Genomic DNA, 24,795 nt, shown 5'->3' on the forward strand with positions numbered 1-24,795 from the left:
TTTGGCTTTTATCTTGTGGGTCATAAGCAATACTGCTATAACAAAGTGTGTTTCTTTCTTGAAAAAAGCCGTAAGGTCAAAGAATTGATAATTGTCGCTCTCAACATGTTCATGTTGGAACCCTTTGAATGCATCCTAGTTTATCTCAGCCCAAAACCTGGTAAACACACTTCTTAAAAATGTTTCATCGAGCATCCCCATTGTGCTCAAGAGTACAAACTGCGAAAGAGTATACCATGTATCTTATTTTACTATACTTGAGAATGCAAATAGAGAAAGACTGTCTCCAAAACTTCCTCCTTTACTAGCGTCATTGACTATTCCAAAAGAAACATCTCATACAGCTATTTTATTAGGCATTAGCCAAGTCTTAAACAACCTTAATAATCCAGCCTGCAAGCATTCCCATATAAGAAACGAACACACTGAAAACTGTATGTATCTTCAGCACGAGACATTCTAACATAGTGGGAACAATCCCAAGATATTAAATAGATCTATTCAACAGGTCTTCAATTCAAGTCCTCCTCCAGAGAAAATAAGTAAAGAGCACCCAATTGGGTGACTGCATGTTGCGAAACTTTTACTGTGATAAGAAGAACTAGTCATACGCGAGACAATGTTAACCTCACACACCCTGCAAAGACAGTAATGACAAAATTGACTTGCCTTGTAAGAGATTTTTCTCCATTATAATGGCTGCAAAAAAGGATGCAAGAAACACCAGCAAATGATGTGCCAGCTGTCAATCGGATTCATGCTCGAAACCCGTCTTCACACCTGCCTATTCTCTCTCTGGCTAAAATCCTGATTGCTATATTATGCAACATACTCCGCCAAGGACAAAACCTTCACCATCTTTTTACGACGTAGCTCGTGACAAACAGGGCCCATAATGCGCGAACCAACGGGCTCCCCTTGTTTATTGATTATGACAGCTGCATTATCATCAAACCTCACTTCACTCCCATCAGAGCGACGACGAGGCATACGTGCACGGACTACGACGCAGTAGACCACCTCCCCTTTCTTCACTTTACTGCGACCCAAAACTTCCTTGACTGAAGCAATGATTGTATCACCAAGTCGAGCCAAACGGGTCTTGTTCATCACTTTTATGCATTCCACAATCTTTGCACCCGAGTTATCAGCAACATTCAACTTGGTCTTCAGCTGGACAAACGTCCGGCACTGCTGAAAACAAGCTGCAAGGTAGAACAAGCTGTCAAATGAGGTAATAGTTTGATTGGAAAAAAGTTGCACAATAAACTGCCATAAGCAGCAATCATAAAAACAGTGGCATGATTATACTTTTAGTTTTACACAGAAATAAGAATCTAACTGAAAGAGCCACCGCTGCAGTGAAAACAAAGCACTTGGCGGTTCATTTGAAAATTTGCAGAGATAGCTTCTCCTTTGCATTTACTGACTCAGAAAGGAGTCCCTTTCACATGGGGACCGACAGAGATTACCGCTTTCAGACTCTCAAAAAGAAATTGACTACCGGACCAATGTTGGCTTTGCCAAACTTGCAAAAGCCATTCGAAGTTTATTGTGATGCTTGTGGTCGTAGTCTAGTAGCAATTTTGATGCAAGAAGGCCATGTCATTGCTTATGAGAGCAGGATGTTTTCACGTCCAGAGATGGTAGCACAGATTTATGAGAAAGAGCTATTGGCAGTTATCCATGCTCTTAAGCAAGGGCGACACTATTTACTTGGAGCTGATTTTACAGTCTTTACGGATCATCAAAGTTTACGCTACTTCTTGTCGCAGAAGCAGCTCTCGGAAAAGCATATGTGGTGGGCTAACATCTTGTCACGGTTCCATTTCCAGATAGTCCATGTACAGGGACAAAAGAACTTAGTGGTAGATGCGTTGTCTCCGAAGCCCTTGGTTTTGGCTATTTCCGTGACCCATCATCTAAGTTTTGAGGATACATGGTAGATTAGTGTCAAAGTCGACGATGCGGAAGCGTAGAGACCAAGGGGAGTGAGCACGAGAGAGAGAGAGAGAGAGAGAGAGAGAGAGAGAGAGAGAGAGTCTCCTGAACCAATCAACCTTGGCAATGAATAATTGAATGTGTATACAATGGAGGCAAGGAGTTGCTTATATAGCAACCTTAGTAAGCTGCCCTACCCAGACTTTGACAAATAAGTAAAATAAATAACTAAAACCCAAACGAAATAATGGAATCACATTGGGCAGTTCAGTTGAGATGCCAAAACTAACACCCTCTCTGCAGCTCATAGTGGACATTAATAGTGAGACCAAGTCGATGAAGAAGCTACCATGGACACCCCAGTACAAGGCCTTGGACTACCGAATACACCTCGGTTTTCCTACCCTCAACTTTGTACCCGAAAATAATGCCATCTTGAGCATCGGATGCCTTTGTAGAAAATTTGAACTGTAGATCACACTACGTCCAATAATCCCCATTCGTGAACTATAACACATCACGTCCAAAATATAAAACTCCAAGATAATGAATTGTGGAACACATCCTATCCATGATCCGACCAACAACAATGGATTGGTGCACTCATCCATAGTGTTTTAGACGTCTCATTGGTTCCCTGCCAAATGCATGTGCATTGAACTCCAACCTACGGGTCCAAACACCGATAACTTGAACTCCAACACAAGGATCCAAATTAATTATAGGGAGCACTCCTTGCACCTCTCTGCCACTCACAAGCTGTCACAAAGTGATGACGTGGCTACGGACAGCGGAAACCCTAATTTCTGCCAGAAACCCTTAAATTCCTGCAAACCCTAATTTCTGCCAGAAACCCTAATTTCCGGAAATCGTGGAGGCTGAATTTTTTTGTTTTTGTTTTTTTTTTTTTTCTTATGATGAGCGACGCGAATCTTGCTTTTTCTCCATGCCATGAGAAAGAGAGAGAACTTGCTTTTTTTTTTTTTAAAAGAGACTCTCTAAGAGAGAGAGAGAACTGATGCTTTTTATTTTTAAAAGCTTTTGGGGCTCTGCTTTTGGGCATCCCTTGTACCTTTAAATACGTGGTGAGGGCTTCACTTCTCAGAGCATCTGGACGCAGAGTCTGAGAGTGAAACCCTAGCCACTCTCTTGTACTTTGATCTGATTAATATAAAAAGAAATACCGAAAGGGGCGCCAGTCTTTGGGGCCAATATCTCTAGGCATGGAACTCCGCCGGACCAGTGTACATCTATTGTGATCTGTGACTTGTTTTGAAGTGGTTATTTGGTGCTGTCGCGGTTGATTCTTGACTTGGAGTGTCCAAGTCTATTACAGTGGTATCAGAGCACGGCCGATTTCTCTTCTACGGGAAATCCGATCCCCGAAAAAAATTTTCTGCGGCACCTATGGCTTCAGGCAATGATCAGTCGACTCCCTCTGCATCTGGAGATGCGGGTTGGGATCACAACGAAGATTCAGACAGAGAGTATGGCCCGCCTCGGCCTACTCGGACGGAGCAGCAAGAGATGGAGCGTCGGAAATTGATTGATGATGCAACAAAGATGATGCTCAATTTTGCCAAGGACCCGAAGATGGCAAAATATATGAACCAGACCTCTTTGGAAGAGTGGCAAAGAACCAGAACACCACTCCCGAAACCTGCTCTCAAGAAACCTTCTGCCTCCAAGAAATATACGGAGAAGGAACTGGAGAACGTGGTTGATGCACGAATTGCTCAGCTTTTCGACGTGCAAAAGAAAGGCAAAGCACGGCAAAAAGCAGAAGAAAGGCACTGACTTCCTGGGATATTTGGGTCGTCGGTCGACATTTGACAAGGCAAAGAAATTGAAGAAGCGCGTCAAGTTTGAAGACCTACCCAGTTCTTCTTCTTCTTCTTCTTCTGACAGTTCTTCTAGCTCTTCAGACTCGAGCGAAGAAGACAGGAAAAGCAAAAAGCGACGCAAGAAACAACGCTTCGGAAAGGGCAAGAAAAAGGCAAGGAAGTCTAAGTCTCGCCCAGTGAGTGACACTTCTACAGAGGACTCGTCTACGGACAGTTCAGACTTTGACAACGGAAACTTTTATGCCAACAAGAAGAATTTTTACAAAGCCAACCAGTATGACTTTCTCGAAGATGAAAGCAAGAAAGTCCGAGAGTTTAAGGAAGGTGGCCAAGCACTTAAGTTTGATACTTTTTCGGGATACTCCGATGCTTCGAAGGCTTTGTCTTTTATACAGCAGTTTGACATCGCTTTCGCGGGAGGACACTATTCAAAGCACTCCAAGATTCGGAGAGCTGCCTCTTATTTTAAGGGGAATGCTCGTACTTGGTGGTCCACGCTTCTCTTAAGCAAGACTGTGCCGGTTACATGGCTGAAATTCAAGAGGCTTTTTATTTCTTCTTGGTTGACTCAAGAGTTTGAGCGAGATATACGAGCTGCTTGGAACCATCTTCGGATGACCAAGAAAGACATAATCAATGCTTATTGTGAAAGATTCTGGAGCTCTTTTCTACCCGACTCTTCATTCAAGAAGATCTCGTTCATAGAACAAATTGAGCGGTTTACCTTGGGTCTACCTACAGAAATCCGAGATCACTGCTTGGAATAGAAGTCAGCTTCTATTTAGGAGTTGATGAGAAGCGGGGCTTTGTCATTCACTCTGGCAGTTTGACCTACCCCACAGATAAGGCCATGACACAACGAGCCGAACAGACTTCTGGGAATGAAAGTAGAAAGAAAAAGAGCAACCCAGAGAAAGGATGCAAGACCCAAGCTTACTCCTGAGGAGAGAGCTCGCTTCATCAGAGAGGGGAAGTGCTTTGGATGCAGGAACATGGACATATCTCCGCTAAGTGCCCTAAAAAGGCACAAAAAGAACAGAATGATAAAGACGACGATAGGCCTGAGAGTTCGAGAGCAGCTGAGGAATGTGGCAGAAAAGGCAGATAGAAAAGCAGAACTGGTACCACATGGCGTGGGACCTGCACTGAATCTAATGAATGAAAGTACAAACTTTGCCGCTTTTGGGGCAAAGTGAAGGATCAGGAAGCTCTTTTGAAGGAGCCAAGGCCAACTTCTTTTCACTTGGAATTGGCGGCTCGATTTGGAATTACGCCCGACAGACTGACGCCACAGGCGGAGGTAGTTCGACTGGCATCCGGATGGGATGTTGCCATTACACCGAGCATTGGCAAACTTCGTTTGCAATGACAGGGGTGTTCAGGGTACGCGAGTGACGTTCTACTCAGGATCCCTTGGTACCACAAGAACTACGCCGTGGTTGACTACCGGGCCGAGAAAGCGACTTTGATAAATGAAGGGTTTAGAGATTGTACTTGATGAACTTCAGTTTCTTACTCATTCTTTTGGGAGAGAACTGAACGATGGAGAAAGGATTGAATATGTTTTGACTTGATCAAAAGAATGCCAAGATTTTTCTCCACACTCATGCCGATTGCTTTTCAGAGGGCCTGAAGATCAAACCATTGATCTGATACCTGGAAGCAGGCCACCGAATCGGCCACCTTACCGTGTGAGCCGAGTACAGATTGAAAAGATATGAACCAAGTGAAAGACCTCTTGGAAAAGGGTCTTGTCCAGCCTGGTACTTCACCGTATTGCTCTCCACTGTTGTTGGATTTGAAGAAAGACGGATCTTGGAGAATCTGCATTGATTATAGAGCTCTCAACAAAATCACCATCAAGAACAGATTTCCGATTCCTAGGATCGATGATATACTCGACAAGTTACAGGGATCCTCGTGCTTTAGCAGGATTGACTTGAAGAGTGGATATCATCATATCCGAATCGCGCCGGAAGACGTCTACAAGACAACTTTTCGGACGACTTTTGGGTTATTTGAGTTTTTTCGGTGATGCCTTTTGATTTAACCAATGCTCCTGCGACATTTAACCGGATGATGGACATGATTTTTCGAGAGTACAGGCTATTTGTTGGCACTTTTTTTTTTTTCGAGAAAAAGATCCTTCTATTAGTTAATGAAAACTGCCCATAGGGCTACATCCACCTCTGCAAGAGAGGGCTACACCAAGCATGATGAGGAGACTCTCCCAATGAAAAAACTGCATATATACAATGGGGCTAAATCAAGAGATGGGAGGAGGGAAGAGCCACACAGGTGGACAGTAGTGCCATCTGAGCACCCCCTGGACCATGGTGTAGAAAGGCCCAGGGCGCCAGAGTCGAAGGAAAGCCTCGCGGCGCTCCCGCATGCGGTCGGAGCTGCCATGTAGTCCCTCAAGCTGTCCTCTGAGAGTATGGATCAGCTCTAGCCAAAAGTCACGAACAGTCTCTGCTGGTGGCACAGGGCGAGCCTCAAAGATGCGGAAACAACGGGCCCGCCAGATGAACCAGAGAGCTAGGCCGCTGATGAGCTCCCAACACTCCTCTCTCTCACTGCACCACTCCTGTGGAGTAAGGTCTGTAGCAGGCTGGAGTGTAGGTCGCCCCCCCTGTATCACTATCATCCTACTGGTGGAAGATAGCTCAAACTGAAGTGCCGGGCCCGTGAGGGTGGACCAAGCCGCTGCCCCCCAAGTGTACTGTCGAGCCGTGGAGAGGGCACGCATCAGCCGAAGAACTCGTAGCCATACCTGCTGGGCCGAGGGGCAGTCCCAAAGACAGTGTCGCTGACTCTCCACCAACTGGTCACAGGCTGTACATGCGGGCGAGAGACCACTATGCACAAGCCAGCTCCCTACTGCTGTGGCTTTGTGTGCAACCAACCACTGGAACAAAGTGACGCGCCTCGACTGTCTGGAGTCCCATAGCCTCTGCCAAAAAGCTGCCAAGAACTCAACTGTGAGGCCCTCCTCCTGCCAATGACGTGCTGCAGCGGGGCGGGCCTCTCTCTGTGCTGCAAGTATATGACGTCCAAGCCGAACAGTGTACTGGAAGAAGGGGACTCCTGGGCGGTCTGCAGAAGAGAAGGGGTCCCTCCAAAGCCACTCACCAGGATCCCACTGTACTCGTGCCAGTGGACAGCACTCCCAAGCCCATAGCCTCCAGTGTCCTGTCTCAAGAGCTGCTGGGTCAGGGTCTATGACGCAAGTCCTCCCACAGATGCCCACAACTCGGATCCTCTGGAAACAGCACTCTGCTACCTGCGGGGCCTCTACTGCAACTCGCTGTAATCGTCCCCCACCCTGAAGCTCGAAGAACAGGGCTGGGACAGTCTCAGAGCAAGCTTTGACTGAAATGAGAACCTCCAGTCGTGTGAAGGCTCCCATCCACCGGGGTGCTACTGGCTCGAAAGGCATGAGCCACTCAGCTGGAACTGACTCTAAGATGTCCTGAAACATGCTCTGAACCCCTCTCATGCCCTGTAGCTGGACAGTCTGCACCTCCTCTGACAAACCTGTGAACTCTAGCCAGTCACCTAGAGAGCGCGCTGGACCTGCTGCCATGGGACCCCAAGAAACATGAGGCCTACTCCCAACCAAGTGGCCTCTCTGAGTGCTAACCATGGGGTTCCAGACGAGGGGCTGCCGTCGGCGCTCCTCCGTGCACGTCGGCTGTCTCTGCTCTAGGCCACGCCGTAATAGCTCCCAAGAACGCAGCAAACTCACAGCGAATCGGTCCTCCAGTCTCCTGCTCAAACCAACTCGGCGCAACTCTGTAAAGATCCATCTAGTCGAAGGTTGCCAAGGGCCTCCTGACTGAGGCACCCTGGCACGAAGCCTCTGCAGCAAGAACTCCTTCCAGGGCTCCTCGCCTGGAAGAAGTCCTCTGACGACGAACTTCCCAAGAAGGGCTCTACTCTACTGTGCTGGATCAATGATCCCAAGCCCTCCCTGCGAACAAGGAAGTGTGATGACCGACCAAGCCACCTTGGCTCGGGCAATCTGAGTGTCGCGACCTGACCAAAGGAAGTTCCTGATCAGCCTCTCTACCTGGCTGATGCAAGAACTCGAGAAGATCCAGCAAGAAGTGATGTACCACATAGTCGCCAACAACACCTAGTTGGCAACTACTACTCTACCAGCCAGCGAAAGTCGTGCTGAGCTCCAATGTAACAGCTTTCTCCTGATGGACAGGAGAAGAGGAGCAATCTGCTGCTCGGGGGACAAGTCCAAACCAACCTGACAACCCAAGTACCGAACTGCAGTCCCTGGAGGAATCCACCTGAAACCCTCTCCTGGCATCCAATCTGGCACAGGAGCACTACCAACCGAGAAAGTCACTGTCTTTCTCCAGTTGATCAGTGCGCCCGATGCACAGCAAAAGGTCTCCAAAGCCTGCCCACATCTGTGTAAATTGGCCTCCTGGCCCTCTAAGTACAAGGCTGAATCGTCTGCAAACTCAGCGTCCAGGAGCTCATCTCCCCGTATAGGGAGTGCTAAGCCCCTGAAACCAACCTGTTGTGACACAAAAAATCTACTCATCGCCTCCGCATAGAACAGAAAGAGAAAGGGGGCAAGAGGACAACCCTGTCTGACCGATCGTGTGAGCATGAAGTGCTCACCTCTACCTCCTGCCAAAAGCACCTGACTGTGAGCCTATCTGTATAAAGCTGACATCCCTCTGATCCAAGCATCTGAGAAGCCCATCCTGCGAAGCGTGCCCTCTAGAAAGTCCCAGTCAACTCTGTCGTATGCCTTCTCAAAATCGAGAAGAAGAATCACAAGGTCCTCCCCACGGAGACGTGCCAGGGCAGAAGCCTCCCAAAAAGTGAAGATGTTGTCAAGGATACTGCGTTCCTTGACAAAACCTGTCTGAGTCCCATGTATAAGGCTCTCCAAAAGTGGTTGAATCCTCAAACTCAGAGCCTTGGCAAGAATTTTGTAGGCTGAGTTGAGGATGGTGATGGGGCGCCACTGTCGAATCTCATCCAAGGAGCCACCCTCCTTCGGAATGAGGTAAATCAGGCCCTCACTCATGCTATCCGGCATCACTCCTGTGTGCAGAATGTACTGAAAGGCACTACAAAGATCTGGGCCAAGCAGGTCCCAGTACTCCAAGAAGAAGCTGGGAGTCAGCCCATCCTCACCTGGACAGCTACCACGAGGGAGGGCCCTAAGAGCCGTGTGCAGCTCCTCAAGCTGAAGAGGTATCTCTAGCCTCTGGCGCATCTCCTCAGTCACAAGACAAGGCATCTGCGCCCAAACCTGCTCCCTGCATGCATCCTGTCTCTCTGACTGGGGCTCAGCCGACAGTAGTTCATGGTAAAAGTCAGTAGCAACTGCACGCATATCCTCAGGCTCACAAACAACTGACCCATCGAGTCTCCTCAGCTGATTGACCTTGGCATGCGAGTGCCGAGGTCCCACTGTCTCAAAAAAAGCACCTGTCACTCTGTCACCCACCTGAGTCCACTGAGATGCCTGTCGGTGAAAGGCAAACTCATGGCGCCTCTCCTCTGTGCAAGCAAGCTCCTGTCGAGCCTGCTGTAACTGCTCCTCCAACCATGGACTGTCTGGATGCTGCTCCTGCATCCTCTGTAGTGAAGCAATGCCTCGTCTGAGACGCTGCTCCTCCTCTCTCGCTGCAGCCCGTCGATCCAAAGACTCCTGGAGAAAAAAGTGGCTAAGCTGAGCTAGGCCTAAGGCCACTCTGTCTGCAGGAAGAGCCTGGCTGTCCATGCCCTCTGTCCAGAGAGCCTCTACCCTCTCTCTGAGTGCTGAGTCCAACAAGACCCGCTCTGGGATGCGAAGCATCGTGCTCCCACTCCTTTGCATGTCTGCCACTGTGAGGATCACTGGTGCATGGTCCTAGAAGGATGTCCCTGCCAGGATGCCCACTGATCCCCCCAAGTCACTGAAGTGGTCACTAGTGTAGAAGCAATCTATCCGCGATAGATTCACTCCTCCCACTCTGCGGTCCGATCTAGAGAAGGCAAGACTCTCTGGAGGCCTCACAAAGCCAGAATGCTGCCATGTATCCGAGACCCTCAAAGTCATACACAACCTCTCCCAAGCTGCTAACTCGACTCCATGTACAGTAGCATGGCTGCCTCCGATCCTGTCAAAGGGGTCCTCTAACATGTTGAAGTCCCCTCCTACACACCAATGGTCAACCTGTGGCAAGGACTCAACAATCTGTGACCAAAACTCTGCACGAGCACTCGCCACATTGGGCGCATAGATGTTCAGGAAGCCCACAAGGCCACCCTGAACCTGCAAAGTAATCCACTTAGCCCTGCCTGGCACGATAATCCCTCTGCCCACAATGGCCTGCTGCAATGAGTCCGCAATAGTCATACATACCCCACCCTGGATGCCTCCAGGTCCAAAAGCAGCTGACCAAAAGGTATCATAACGTCCCCGCAAAATCTGACCACGTCGCCGAATGCGGCTCTCAGACAAATGGTGCTCCTGAAGCATAAGGAGATCAATCTCTCCTCCCACAAGGCAACGCTGAAGCTCCTGACGCAATCGGCCCCGCCGTCGCTGAAACTGGGGCCCACCTAATCCCTGCACGTTCCACGAGACGATCCTCATGGGGAGCGAGAGAGAACAGATGTTGCCGCAACAGCAAGACGGGCTATCTTCGAGGCAGGCTTGGATGGGGAGTAATCCGCATCCGAGCGTCCTCTAGATAGGCGAGCCTGTAGTGAGTGCCTGGCCCAAGCCCAAGCAGAGCGAGCCGTGCGCAAAGCAACCTCCTCTGTCCAGGAGTCCTCATGAATGTATACATAGCAAGGCAAACACTGCGTATCAGCAAAAAAGTACACCACAATGTGCCTACATCCTGCTGAGTCTGAGGGTGTCATCGCAAACTTGGCCAGTGGCCACAAAATCTGCAGCAAATCTGTAACTCCAAGTTCTCCCATGTGGTGAGAGAACTCGAGAACCTGTGCATGCAACCATCCCACCACTGAGTCTAGGGACCACTCTATCTCGGTCCGACCACAGAGGGGAAAGGAGAAACCAACTGCTGAGTCCAAGGCCTCTGTCCCCCTAGCGGCGAGGAACAGAGCGTGGACCCTGAAGCAGGCTGCCTCGTGGTCTGCTGCGGAATCGCCGAGAAAGCGAGTGAATCCGTAATCGAAGAAATCCCAGCGGCGTCGGAGGTCAATGCTCGTCAGACCACGAGGGATAGCTGCAAGGGAAGATGTCTGAATCTGCAGAGGGGGCCGCAAGAAGGGCTGACCCTCTCTCGCTAGGCGACTCGTGGCAAAGGCACTGCCAAGAGATCTCCTAGCCGCCGGCGAGGGATCAGTCTCCTGAGTCGACTGAGGTACTGAAGCAGGAGGAGGGGGAGAAGGAGCTGGGGGGGGGGGGGGGGGGGGGGGGGGGCAGAGGAGAAGAGAAGCGGGGTGGGACGACAAAGACAGGGGGGCGAGGTGGGGAGTGTGCGGGAGCAGAGGGCGGGGGAGGGGATGAGGAGGAAGAGGGGAAATCTGAAGGTGGGGTGGCTGGCGAGGGTGAAGCGGAAGTGGAGGCTGGTGTAGGGGGCTCCTCCTGCTCAAGAGGACCAAAGCGGTTCCCCATGGGAACCCACTGCTGCTGAGTAGGCACCTGAGGGCCACTCTGAGTGCCAGGCTGCCGCTGTGGCCCCTGGCGTCGACGGCCACGGGCCTGCTGCCATCCCTCTTCCGCTGGAGCCCCAGGCTCGGAGGGTGGCTCAGAATCTGTGCGCTGTGCCGCTCGCTGTGGCTGCGGCCCAGCCTTGGCAGGCTGGGGCTGAGGCTGAGGTGCAGGTCGTGGCCTCCTCCGTGGACAAGCCTTCGCTAGATGGCCCATCTATCTGCAAATGAAGCACTGGTTCGGGAGACCCGAGTACTCCACACTCTGTCTAAACCAACCCCAACTCACCCGAGGCAGAAGGATGACCTTCGGGAGTGTGTGGGTATCTCTGACCAAAACTCGAACTGAAGGGATGCCAGCCGCCTTGGCAGCTACTGATGCTGCCGTACGAGGTGTCTCCAGGACAGTCCCGATGGCGGAGCCAATCCTGGAGGGAAGTGGAAGGTACTCCCTCCGTAAACCCGGAAAGCAGACTGAGATGGGGATGTCTGCCTCCTCTACTAGCACATCCGAAGTCGGGTCAAAACCATGTCGCCACTGTCGAAAGTGGGCGCGTGATGCTCGGATGGCCAGTGGACTCATAGCTATGACCTTGGAGGCCATCTCGGAAGTCTCGAACTCGATCTGGTAGTACCCCCGTCCGAGGATCTGGACATCCAAAATCTTGCCCGCCTCTGCGAGAAGGCGGGCCTGGAGAAGGTCTCGCAGCTCTCCTCTGCTAGGACGGGTGCCGAGAACCTTGCACATGACAGAAGTCGCCTGCAAGCGCTCTACCTCTGCGGCAAGGCTCGCTTGCTCTGTCGGCGAAAGAGCAAGTCGAATGGTGGGCTCAGCGGGGTCGGGCGAGGGGGCTTCAGGCGAGTCCCTCTGTGGCGGAGCTGGAGCCTCCATCTGTGTCTACTGCTGAGTCGAAGAAGCGGATGGTGAAGAAGAACTGCAACCGAGTACGCCGAACACTAGTCCGAAGAAAAAACGATGCAGAGCCAGGTGCAGAAAACCTTCGGGGGCAATGCGGACAGGGGGGGGGAGGGGGGGGGATGGAGGGAAGGATACAGTGGCGAGCGAAGGAACAAAAGGCTGCGGGGGGGGGGGGGGGGAGAAAACAGCCAGGGAATGGGGGGGCAGCGGACGGGTTAAAGGGCAGCTAGGGGCGAGAGCGGCGGGCAGCTGGGGGCAGCGGTGGCGGGCTGGGCTGGGCGAGGGCGAGAGGGGGGGGCAGGGGAGGCAGCGCGAGGGCGAGGGGGGGCAGCGCGGGGGGGGCTGGAGGCAGCGCGAGGGCGAGAGAGAGAGGGGGGTGAGGGGCAACGATGGCGCAGGGGGGGGGAGCGTGCAGCAGCAACAAGCGTTGTACACGTAGCCTGCTTTGTTGGCACTTTCATTGATGATATCATTGTTTTCTCCAAGAATGAGGCAGAACCAGAGATCATCTGCTTCAAAGATACACTTTTTGGGACACTTTGTCTCGGCAGCAGGAGTGCAAGTGGATTCGGCCAAGATAGAGACTATACGTGATTGGCCCGATTGGAAGAATGTCCATGAAGTTGAAAGCTTCTTGGAACTATGTTCGTACTACAGGCGGTTCATACGAAAGTTTGCAGAGGTTGCTTCCCCTTTGCATATCTTGACACAGAAAGGAGTCCCTTTCTCGTGGGGATCCACAGAAGTGACTGCCTTTCAGACATTGAAAGAGAAATTGACTACAGGACCAGATTTGACTTTGCCGGACTTGCAGAAGTCATTTGAAGTATTTTGTGATGCTTATGGTCGTAGTCTGGGTGCGGTCTTGATGCAAGAAGGCCATGTCATTGCTTACGAGAGCTGATTGTTCTCTAGGCCGGAGATGACAGCATAGATATATGGGAAAGAGCTTTTGGCAATGATCCATGCTCTTACTCAATGGCGGCACTACCTACTCGGAGCAGATTTTACTGTCTTTACAGACCATCAGAGTTTGCGCAACTTCTTGTCACAGAAGCAGCTTTCGGAAAAGCAGATGCGGTGGGCGAACATCTTGTCACAGTTTCACTTCCAGATTGTCCATGAGCAGGGGCAGAAGAATGTGGTGGCAGATGCTTTGTCTCGGAAGCCGTTGGATCTGGCTATTTCCGCGATACACCATAGGAGCTTCGAGGATATGGTCGATCAGTATGCCACAGATACAAATTTTGCAGATATTTTCACACGGATATGGGATGGGGAGACAGTAGCTGGATACTCCCTTCGGGAAGGCTACTTGATGAAAAAGACTATGTTGTGCGTTACACAACCGTTGAGGGAAAAGGTTATGACTGAATGCCACTGTCCACCTTTTACGAGTCACCGCGGCATTGCTACCACCATGAAGGGGGTAGAGAGATACTTCTTTGGGCCGAGACTCAAAAAGGATGTGGAAGAGTTTGCGCGCAGTTGCTTAGTATGCCAGAAGGTCAATTTTGACACGCATAAGGCACAGGGATTGTTAAAGCCTTTACCATACCCACCCGCCCTTGGGAAAGTATTGAAATGGATTTCATTTTTGATATCCCGATTACACAAAATGATCACGATGATTTTCCGATTACATGGCACGTCTAAGACGATTGTCTCCGACAGATACCCCAGATTTATGAGTTTGTTTTGGAAGGCAATTTGGGAGAACATTGGCACGCAGTTGCAGTTCTCGTCATCGTTCCACTTGCAGACTGACGGGCAATTTGAGATTGCCAATTCAATGATTTTAAATTTATTGAAGTCTTGTATCTCGGTTCAGAAGACTCAATGGGAAAAGAACTTACCTTTGGTGGAATTTGCCTACAATAACACGATACACTCTTCAACGGGGAAGACGCCATGTGAGATTGTTGAAAGTGCTGCGAAGGTTCCATCCTTCCTGAGCACGAAAGATAAGATATTTGAAGCGGATGAATATTCGTGAGATTTGGATACGGCTTTTGCCAAGGTTCACGAGGCTTTGCAAGAGTCTCAAGAATGACAGAAAAAGGCAGCGGATCGCCATCGTCGCGACTTGAAATTGAAGGAGGATGATTGGGTGCTCTTACGTTTTGAGAAGGCACGCCTACGAAAGAAAAAGGGAAAGGAGAGGCTTTTTCCAAAGCTTAGTATGCAATACTACGGACCTTTCCAGATCACTGACAAGATAAATGATGTCTCCTTCTGATTGAAACTGCCAAAACTTGGAGGATTCACAATGCATTGCATGTGAATCTCTTGAAACCTGTTAAGGGTGATGTGTCTGATGATGGGGAGCTTGATGAGCAACCCGAAGTGGAAGAAAACGAGGAGATCCTTGTTCCTGAACAGATTTTGGCACATAACGATACGAAGAAAGGTAAAGTCCGAAGGCGGTTCTTTGTTAAGTTCAAGAACTTTCCTGCATTTGATGCGAAGTGGATGGAGGAGGAGGACCTAGCAGATACTCCTCGGATTGTGAAACTTTACCTCGATGTTTTGGTTTAGCATAGTCTAGTCCAAACGGAACCCAGAATTCAGCTTGGCCGGAGATATGGTGCAGTGGGATGCACAAGAGGGGAGTCACTCCGCTCCCTTGTCAACAAATGCCTCGATTTTGATACTAAAGTCACTCATGTCTCTTTGAGCTTCAGGGATACTGAGAGCTGACAGTATTCTGCTGGATGACTTTATGAAATGGAATTCCTGATAATGATACTGATTAGTTCTTGACTTCTTGCGAGTGCAGGAACTGATAGCCGAAATGACTGCAGCATTTTGGTCTACTTGATCTCGAATAGACATGGTTGCAATAGGGGTTAGTCAATCGGACATCGATGAGGTCCCGATTGGACCTAGATGTGATTGCTAGCTACATTGCCGATAAATCATGCTCTAAGATCCAAATGAATGTTGAATGTCATGTGATGTTCTGTGATGTCGTGTGATGTGACTGTCGATTTTGTACATGTGCTAGATGTGTGTTCCTAGTACGTAGGTACTAACAGTCAATGTCTGCTAAGACGGTTTATGGCTTTTGTCGGTTTTGCAAGCGTAATCGCGGTCGATTACAATGCTTTCAAGAGGGGGGTATGTCACAAAGTGATGACGTGGCTACGGACAGCAAAAACCCTAATTTCTGCCAGAAACCCTAAAATTCCTGCAAACCCTAATTTCTGCCAGAAACCCTAATTTTCGAAAATCGCGGAGGCTGATAAAAATAAATATTTTTATTTTTTTTTAATAATGATGAGCGACGCGAATCTTGCTTTTTCTCCATGCCATGAGAAAGAGAGAGAACTTGCTTTTTTTTTTTTTAAAAGAGACTCACTAAGAGAGAGAGTGAACTGATGCTTTTTATTTTTGAAAGCTTTTGGGGCTCTGCTTTTGGGCATCCCTTGTACCTTTAAATACGTGGTGAGGGCTTCACTTCTCAGAGCATCTGGACGCAGAGTCTGAGAGTGAAACCCTAGCCACTCTCTTGTACTTTGATCTGATTAATATAAAAGAAATATCGAAAGGGGCGCCAGTCTTTGGGGCCAATATCTCTAGGCACGGAACTCCGTCGGGCCAATGTACATCTATTGTGATCTGTGACTTGTTTCGAAGTGGTTATTTGGTGCTATCGCGGTTGATTCTTGAATTGGAGTGTCCAAGTCTGTTACACAAGCCTCTCTTTGGTTGAAGCTACTGGCGACACTTGCACTTTGACTAGAAATCTGCATATGTGCCATGCCAATCTCCTCTGTCAAATCTTTATTACCATAATCTCTCTCTTGCTTGCCTTTGACTTTGTCTTCCTATGAGTTCTTGCTTTTGTCTTTGGCTTCAAACTCCCGAGCCAAACAAAGCGTCGAGTCACATTCATAACAACTATGGTCGTACCTTGTGTCACAAACGGGAGCGCATAACAATATAAAATATACTCAGATAAATAGAATTTATCCCTTAATATTGAAGCCAGAGGATATAGAGAGAAATAGAGAGAGAGAGAGAGAGAGAGACAATGAGAAGATCGACACAATACTGGGTCCCAGAAGATGGGCTGGTCCCCCCCCTCGTAATAGTATCTTTATTACTGAGGAGAAGTCTATACAAGCACTTGAACCGAACGTATTACCACGTTCGTTCTAGAATAAGACTTAATGGTTCCCGGAAGCCTCGGCTTCCTATTCCTAGGGCAAAGCCCTATTCCAAGGAACTTCCGTTCCTTATTCCAAATCCTCGAGAATCGAGGTTCTCACCTGTGGATCTCACCTTCCAAACTCAGGGCATGGCATCCCTGCAACTCTCTTTTCCATCTATGTTTCCAGAGTCCTCTTCCTGCAGAATAACTCCACTTTCCCGGACACGAAGATGTCATGAAGTAGCTTGTCCACGTACACATAGGGTTAAAAGTGTCACGTGACATGCATGTGTTGGTCTCTATGCGCCTCACGCTCTAACTCCAAGGCCGCTCGTCTATCTTCGGTCGCCAAGCGTGCTTGCTCGCGCTCACGCTCCAAGGCTACCCTTCTGTCTACGGCCGCCAAGCGCGCTTGCTCGCGCTCACGCTCCAAGGCTAACCGTCTTTCTTCGCGCTCGAGATCCGATTCGGCCTTTCTTTCTTCGGCTACCAAGCGCGCTCACGCTCTAAGGTTGCCGTTCTTTCTTCGCGTTCACGATCCAATTCTACCTTTCTTTCTTCGCGCTTGCGCTCCAAGGCGGCGCATTGCGCTTCTTGTTGTATCATCATGTCCATCGTCGTCTTGACCAAAGCCTCCATAGGATTTGGTGCAATCCTTGGCGTAGATGGGGAAGGGGGAGGGTCGGAAAAACCTCCTAGAGGAGAAAATTCTTCTTCGCCACCTCCATGCGAAGTATCCATTCCGCTTCAAGTGATGACCATACACTGAAGTCTTGAATTTCTAAGTCCACGAGGAACTTGGGTTCTTGTGGTTCTTGGGTTCTTGAGTTCTTGAGGTTCTTCTTTAGCTTGCAATCTGTTTTAGAGAAGGATCTTCTCTTACCCGAGCTCTTCTCTTTCCCGCGGGCGCACCCCTTGGCGGCCTTGCGCTCACACCAAGGTTGCTTTTTCCCACCTCACATCAATTGGTTGGCCGCTAAGTACACGATCCACTCTCAATGAGTGAAGAGAGAAACAAGGGGAGGCTGGACAAGCCCTTCTTTCTTGGGTTTCCTCTCACTCTTCAAAAGCACGATTAGGAATCGACACGCCCAAGTGGACTTGGGTTACGTGCGACCGCGACAAGCAAAAAAAAATTTGTGGTTCTTTCCTTGAGTGATACAAAACACTGCCAAAGCTCTGATACCAATGTAAGGAGCACCGGAAGTGAATGTTGAACTCTGCTCACTTCCGTTCCTTTAGTGAGAGAGTGCAATGATCACGAACAAAGTGGTAAACACTCTAAATGAAGGTGCTGAGACTAAGAGAAAGAGAGAGAAGAATACGACACCATAATGTTGTCAAATCCTCCTCCAAGGGCCCCACTCTCTATGGCAAGAGAGGTCTATGCTATTGATTGCACAATCCTCGTACAATGGTCTAAATGCAATGGACTTGCCGACGATGATGACGACGACAAGACGGATTGAAAACTGAAAACGATAGGGGCTGAAATCTGCAAATCTTGTATCTGCTAATTTCTGACTCTATGTCGGTGACGACGCGACAACGATGCGCTCAAAACGCAGATGCTGAAATCTGCGAATAGCGGGATAAATCTGCAAACTCTGGCTGATCTGACCGTGCGGCGAGGATCTGCTGTGCGAAGGTGAGATCTGCGAGGTTTGGGGGCTGCGATACGGAGTCTAAGTGCTGAAAATGCAAAATGTTGATGCTCTATGCTGCTCTGTCGTTGGGAATCTGCAAAACGCTAGCTTGGGCTGCATTCTGCAAAAACGCTAGGCATGGTCTGTTGTTTGCAAAAACGCCATGGCTGATCTGCAGTGTACAAAACGCCAGGGCTGATCTGCATCTGCTGAAAACGCTAGGCTTCTTGATGGCTGAAAACGCTAGGGATTTTGTTGGTCTTGGTGAGAAGGTACCTGCGAGTTGGACTCCTGCTGCCTCTTCTGTCAGAAAGTGCTAGCGCTAGGTTTTCTTATATATTAGCTTGTCAAAATTGCCCTACCCAGTTTCCCAACAAAGTCACTTAATAATAATAAGTGAAAAATGGCTAAAATAGGGAAAATGGGTTCTATGCACTGTAAAATGCTCCTGAAGGGTACTGACTGTAATCAGATGATCATGTTGTATGCAACCAGAGGAAATGCAACTACTCTTAAGTGTCTGGACATGCACGGTCTGCGAACAGACTCACAAAGATGCCCCAACACTTCTTAAGCTAATTGAACCCTTGTCATGAAGTAGCTTGTCCACATGCACATAGGGTTAGATGTGCACGTGACATCTTGATTGCCGGTTTGATGGGTGGTTCTGTGGCTTTCTACCACTGAGTGTGCACTTCTGTGATGGATTGTTGAGACAAAAATTTTGCAAACTGTGGATCCTTCGCAAATTTAATCATCTGTTTTGTGCACTTGTCAACCTGCTGTCAACGTTCCATCTCTTGAAGTTCGTACTGAGTAGGCCGAGGTGGCCCGTACTCTTCCTTTGTTAAGTCATCAAAATCTTCTTCGTGATCTCCTCCCACATTAGCAGATGTAGAAGAAGTCGACTGATTCTTGTTGGAATCCATAAGTGTCGCGAGAAAAGGATCGGATTTCCCGATAGAAGAGAAATCGGCCGCGCTCTGATACCATTGTAACAAACTTGGACACCCCACGTCAAGATTCTATTGTGACACAACAGAGATTCACTTCAAAACAGTTCACAAAAGACGACACGGCCTAGCGTAGTTCCGTGCCAAGAGGTATTGGCCCCAAAGACTGGCGCCCCTTTCGGTATTTCTTTTTATATTAATCTGTGTGCAAAGTACAAGAGTCCGCGAGAACTCACACTCAGACTCTACGTCCGGATGTTAAGTAATGAGGCCCAAAAGATTGTTACAAGGGATGCCCAAAAGCAAAGCCCCAAAATCTTTTAACTTTCAAAAGCAAAGTTCCCAAAAGCAATTGATTAAAAATCTGCTATCCAAAACCTACTAAAACTGCCAGCGTAATTTCCAAAAATCCGTACATATTGCCACGTCAGTAGACCAACGAAAATTGCGGAAATTCTGCCACGTTAGCAGTCAGTGGAAATTGCGGGCGTCCGTACACCTGGCCACGCCAGCCTGTCGGCGCATTTCACGAGAGTCTGCAGGCTATGTGTGTCTGGGGGCCTGCCACGTCACCAGTTTGTGACATCTGCTATCCATAGCCACTTGTTGGTTTTGTTCATTGTCATCGCGGGCGCTTGAGCAAGGGGGGGCCATGATGAAGTTGCAAAATCTAGGAATCTGGTACCTTCTCGCACTCCAAAAAGAAATGGCCACACAAACCAAGCCTTAAAATCTCCAAGCAGTTCCACTCCTCTGCAATTCCCAAGCTGCTCCGCAAAATCCGTTATCCCTCTCTGGAGTCCAAAACTCAAACTTGGTCGCCTCTTCCAAGCCGCAAGATTGGCACGAAGCCGCTCCCAAGTACAATGCTCGCCGCACAATTCCGCTCCAAAAATCCGCCTCGTCGTTGTCGTGTGGGAGCCCTCGAACAAATCAAGGCTCCGCAATAAAGAAACTTTGCCTCTTTGTTGCCAAAGCCGCTTCCAAAAGTGCCTCCTTGGATGCTCCTCTCTCGGGCTCCAGGTCACCAAAAAAAAGAGCCGATGTCTCCAAGGACAAGCCCGACTTCAACCTGCAACATGCCCCTTATCGATCTTCAAGACTCAGTGACTAGCCATTGTCAATGTTTTAGAATGATGTCACTAGGCTTTGCTTAAGCAAGAAAGGTTTTGGGTCGTGGCTAGTAGACAATGTTTTGAAACATTGTAGCAAGAAGGACTTTTGTTGTCGATGTCGACGCTAGGAGGCAGCAACGTTTTAAAATGCTTGCAGAAGTGAGTGGGGTGTTGCTATCAGCGTTCCAAAACGCTGGCTCCCACGACAAGAGGGCTCACTTGCCGGCGGGGGTTTCAAAACGCTCACAGGAATAGTAGGGGGAGATCATCGATGGCGTCTAGCAAAACGCTGGCGTTTTGAGATGCCGCTGCAGAAGGTGGTTTAGCACTGGCGACAAGGGACCTTCTCAAGGTCCATGGGTGCTCTCCTCTCAAGATGCAGCTCCAAGGCTCTGATACCATGTCAAAGTCGATGATGCAGAAGTGTAGAGACCAATGGGGACTGAGCACGAGAGAGAGAGAGAGAGAGAGAGAGAGAGAGAGAGAGAGAGAGAGAGAACTTAACAGTTCTCAAGTGCACAAATTTCAATATCCCAGTTTCATTAAATAGAAATTACCCAAAAAATAAAAGGAAACGGCCAATTTAGCAACAAGCTCTCTCTCTGCTCAAAACTCCTACCAAAAGCCGGAGGAAACTTGTCGTCTTCCTCATCATCCTCTTCATCGTCGTCCTCAAGATCTTCATGATGTTGTCTGTATTTACAAGGCATGGCTCTCCTCTTTGATGATTGCAAGACCTCCTCTTCTTCCTCATCGATGTAATCCAAGTCCTCGTCGAGGATGATTGCATCTCTATGGTGTTTCCCAAAGGCACCCCTCCGGCAACCCGAGAACAATATGCATCAACATGAGCACCCTTGGCCGGGAAAAGATTTCGACTCACATTGCTTGTAGACACATTTGGCAAAGAAAAACAAAAAATGATAGAGAAAGATTAACAAGCCAAGCTTGAGATTGCTCCAATTAACTCTAACCATATGGAACAAAGAGGAGCCCTCATAAAATTCCCATAGAAAGTTTCCCGGCCAAGCCGAAATAGAGTGTATCAAATATATAAACCAATTAAGTAATAAATAAACTAAAAATTGGGAACGTTTACATAAATTGCATTAACAGCAAGTGTTTCAATCTTCTTCTCCTTCTCGTGAGCTCTTACTCTTTGTCCGTCATCGAGCATTATCGAGCATTGATGACCTTTGATACCATGTTAGAATAGCACAATGCGAAAGCATAAATGTAACACACTCGCAGTAGCAAATAGGTATGAGAGAGAGAGAGGGAGAGAATAGAGAAAGACTCACAAGCCAAGCTTGAGATTTCTTCAATTAACTCTAACTAGATGGATACAAAGTAATAGCCCTAGGAGCCCTTATATAACTCCAATAGAAAGTTGCCTGATCAAGCCTCAACAAAGTGGGTTAAATACATTATATAAATAGGGTAAAAATTGGGCATGTTCTCATGAGAGGCATCAATACAGCCATGGGCACAATAAGCTTTGACCTACACCATTACGCAAGTATTTCAATCTTCGTGGCACTAATCACTATGGAAAATCATATGATATTGGCGATACTCTTGTTGGCTATATAGTCATCTGATTGGGCTAATTGTGTTAACACTCAAAATTTCACTTTTGGTTACTGCTTCTTCAAGGTTGTTTATGGACTTATCATTTGGTCCTATCATGACACCGATACGCAAGCTCTTTGGTGGCTACAACACAATATGGATCATTTTCCTATATCACCAACATCTTCTAACCCTATTAACTCAAGTGTTGCCACTTCAGTACAATATTCTTTTATTTATGGATAACCAACTATACCCAATGTTCGGGAAAGGTTTGCCTCAGCTTAACCTAGAGCTGGTTCAAAATCCAGATTAGCGGGTTTGAAACCAAAGAAATAGTTCAATAATCCTGAAAATTTGGAAAATTTTACAAGTACTTCCGGTTTTCATCTTCAAGGGGAGGAAACATGGCCGTCTACGGAAAAAGACTTTCCCAAACACTGAATATACCAGATTATTTTGAGAATCATATCACCCTAAAATATTATCTTACCAGAGACAAGCTTGCAAAACTTCTCACCAAGCCTCTTCCTTGACCTCCTTGGGGTTATCTTCCTAGATGTGCTAGCATTGGACCCCTAATGTGGCACTGAAGAGGAAGTGTTGGAGATTGTGTCATCACCATGTCATGATAGTTGTATGGCCACTTTGGCCCTGCATACACATTTTAGCCTAGCTAGGTCACCTATTTTTGTGTTCCTGATTAGCCCATTTTACTACTAGATTCCATTTATGGTCTAGGTCGCATATGTTTTGTCACTCAAGCCAACTTTCAAGCCTGTTCTTGTATCAGATTGCGTCTACGAGTTTTTCACTACGCTTCACTCATCTCTCTCTCCTCTATGTGCTTCGCCCTACACCTATACACTCCTCTGTCATCTCCTATACTTTCCTCTTGAATAAGAAATTCATTTCGTTATACTCGTGACAGAAGAAAACCAGTAGACGAGCTATGGAAATACAGAGACTTACCTGGAGAGGAAGGTACGACGGGAGAGAAAGCTAACTGAGCATGACCAAGGGCATGCCAAAGGGAGGACACTCGATACGCCATGAGCACAGTCTCCCTCTCAATGCTTCTGAGCTCTCATCGAATTTAAAACCTCAACTGGTTTTTAGCTCTTCGGGGTGCTCATTTGGGGGTAGTTTGTTGCATCATTTCCTCTTGGAGAGGCTACACATTGGGGATCACATTATAATCTCAATCCTAGAATCAATTGGTAAATTGGGGATGACCTAGGCCACTCCTAATTCACCTCAATGTGCCAATAATTGAGATTTCCTCACTGTTTGTTGCACCTATTTGAAACCATAGCTCACCTTGAAAGAATCGAAATAGATGGCAACAACTGCTCCTCTACAAATCCCCGTCTAGCTTTCACTCCCCCCCCAAAGGTAGTTGGTCTCCCATGTTTCCAAATTAGACCAAAGGTTATTGTTCTCAAAAGGTCTTCTATCTTACAAAAACTGTTGATGAAACAAAACAAAAATGTCTTGGTTAGTACATCTACTAATAGTGAATGAGAGAGGAAAAGTTAATGAGCGAATTCAAATTGCTCTCATTGACCTTGTGTACATGTTGTCCTAATATGGAATACCCTTGTGATCATTAGGATGTTGTTTTTATTAGGCAAAGTAAACTAACATGATATGAATAATAACTTGATCGTTTAGAATAGCTAGAGAGAGATTAACAATAAGGGAAAAAGAGCACCATAATTGTAAGGAGGTGGGAGCCACTTGGTTGTTGAAGATGATGAAACAGGAAATAGAAGGAAGACAGCAACTCAGAGTAGGAAGAAGATGGAGAAGGAGAAGACACAGAGCTTGTGTACGAGATCTCTGTAGTCTCTCTTTCTGTATTGGAATAATAGTGTATACAAACTCAGAGCTACAAAGCTTATATGAAACCCTAAGAGATAAAGTGTCCTTTCACACCGGATGTCCAGGGGAAAAAACCCAGTGGGAGAAAAGTGCCCCTGGTGAAGCGCGTATACACACTAACACTACTACATGTCTACAAATCCCCCCTGTAGTGATAGTGTGAATCCGTACAAGGTAGCAGATCATCATGTGTATGAGAGTAAGCCCAAAGCTTTTCGGAAAGCTTCAAACTTTTCTCGTGATAACGCCTTCGTAAATAGATCTGCAATGTTATCCTGTGTAGGACAGTAAGTTAGTGTGATCTCCCCTGCATGTAGCCTTTCCCTGACATAGTGGTAGTGAACCTCTATGTGCTTTGTTCTTGCATGAAATACTGGATTCCTTGCAACTGCCATAGCACTCTGACTGTCAGTGAAAATGGTAGTGGGTGCCTGTTGACACTCACAAAGATCTGCCAATAACCTGCGTATCCATACACAATCAACTGTTGCCGTGAAAGCTGCCCTGTACTCAGCTTCACAAGTTGATGTAGCCACTGTGGGTTGCTTCTTGCTTAGCCAAGATATACATGCATTTCCCAAGAAAAAACAATTGCCACTTGTGGAATGTCGTGTGTCAAAATCACCAGCCCAATCTGAATCGCTGTAACCAAAAAGCTGCATAGAACTGTGCTTTCCATACATATCCCCCCTTGGAAAGAACATGGCAAGATTAGGGGTACCTGAAAGGTAACGAAGTATGCGCTTCACAGCCTGCCAATGATGCATACCTGGGCTGTGCATAAATCTGCTTGCTTGTGAAACCCCAAATTGAATGTCTGGACGAGTGTTGCCTGCCAAATATATCAAGCAACCAACCGTTGTTGCATAAGTATGTACATCAAAAGTTTCTCCAGCATCATGCATGCTCAACTTTGATCCAGTTTCTACGGGTGTAGAGATTGGCTTACAATTTTGCATACCAAACTTGTCCAAAATTTTATGCAAATATTTTGCCTGCAACATGTATATGCCATCCTCTGATTGCACAAACTGAATACCCAAGTAATAATGTAGCAAACCAAGATCAGACATCTCAAAGGTTTTTCTCAAAGCATCTTTAAACGCTTCAATTTCATT

At 47.8% G+C, this 24,795-nt stretch overlaps 1 protein-coding gene across 1 annotated transcript; it reads right to left on the minus strand.

Moving 5' to 3' along the window:
• Positions 1-324: 324 nt before the first annotated feature.
• Positions 325-22,946, minus strand: LOC147452025 (uncharacterized). Its single transcript, XM_086517854.1, has 2 exons — positions 22,766-22,946; positions 325-1,205 (listed from the first exon to the last, which is right to left on the minus strand). Exons 1-2 carry the CDS (start codon positions 22,845-22,847, stop codon positions 820-822), a joined length of 468 nt encoding a protein of 155 aa, XP_086373980.1. The 5' UTR covers positions 22,848-22,946; the 3' UTR covers positions 325-819.
• Between the last annotated feature and the right edge of the window lie 1,849 nt (positions 22,947-24,795).

The sequence above is a fragment of the Adiantum capillus-veneris genome, chromosome 8 (genome assembly GCF_014529385.1).
Source record: "Adiantum capillus-veneris isolate H3 chromosome 8, ASM1452938v2, whole genome shotgun sequence".
Lineage (NCBI taxonomy): Eukaryota > Viridiplantae > Streptophyta > Polypodiopsida > Polypodiales > Pteridaceae > Adiantum > Adiantum capillus-veneris.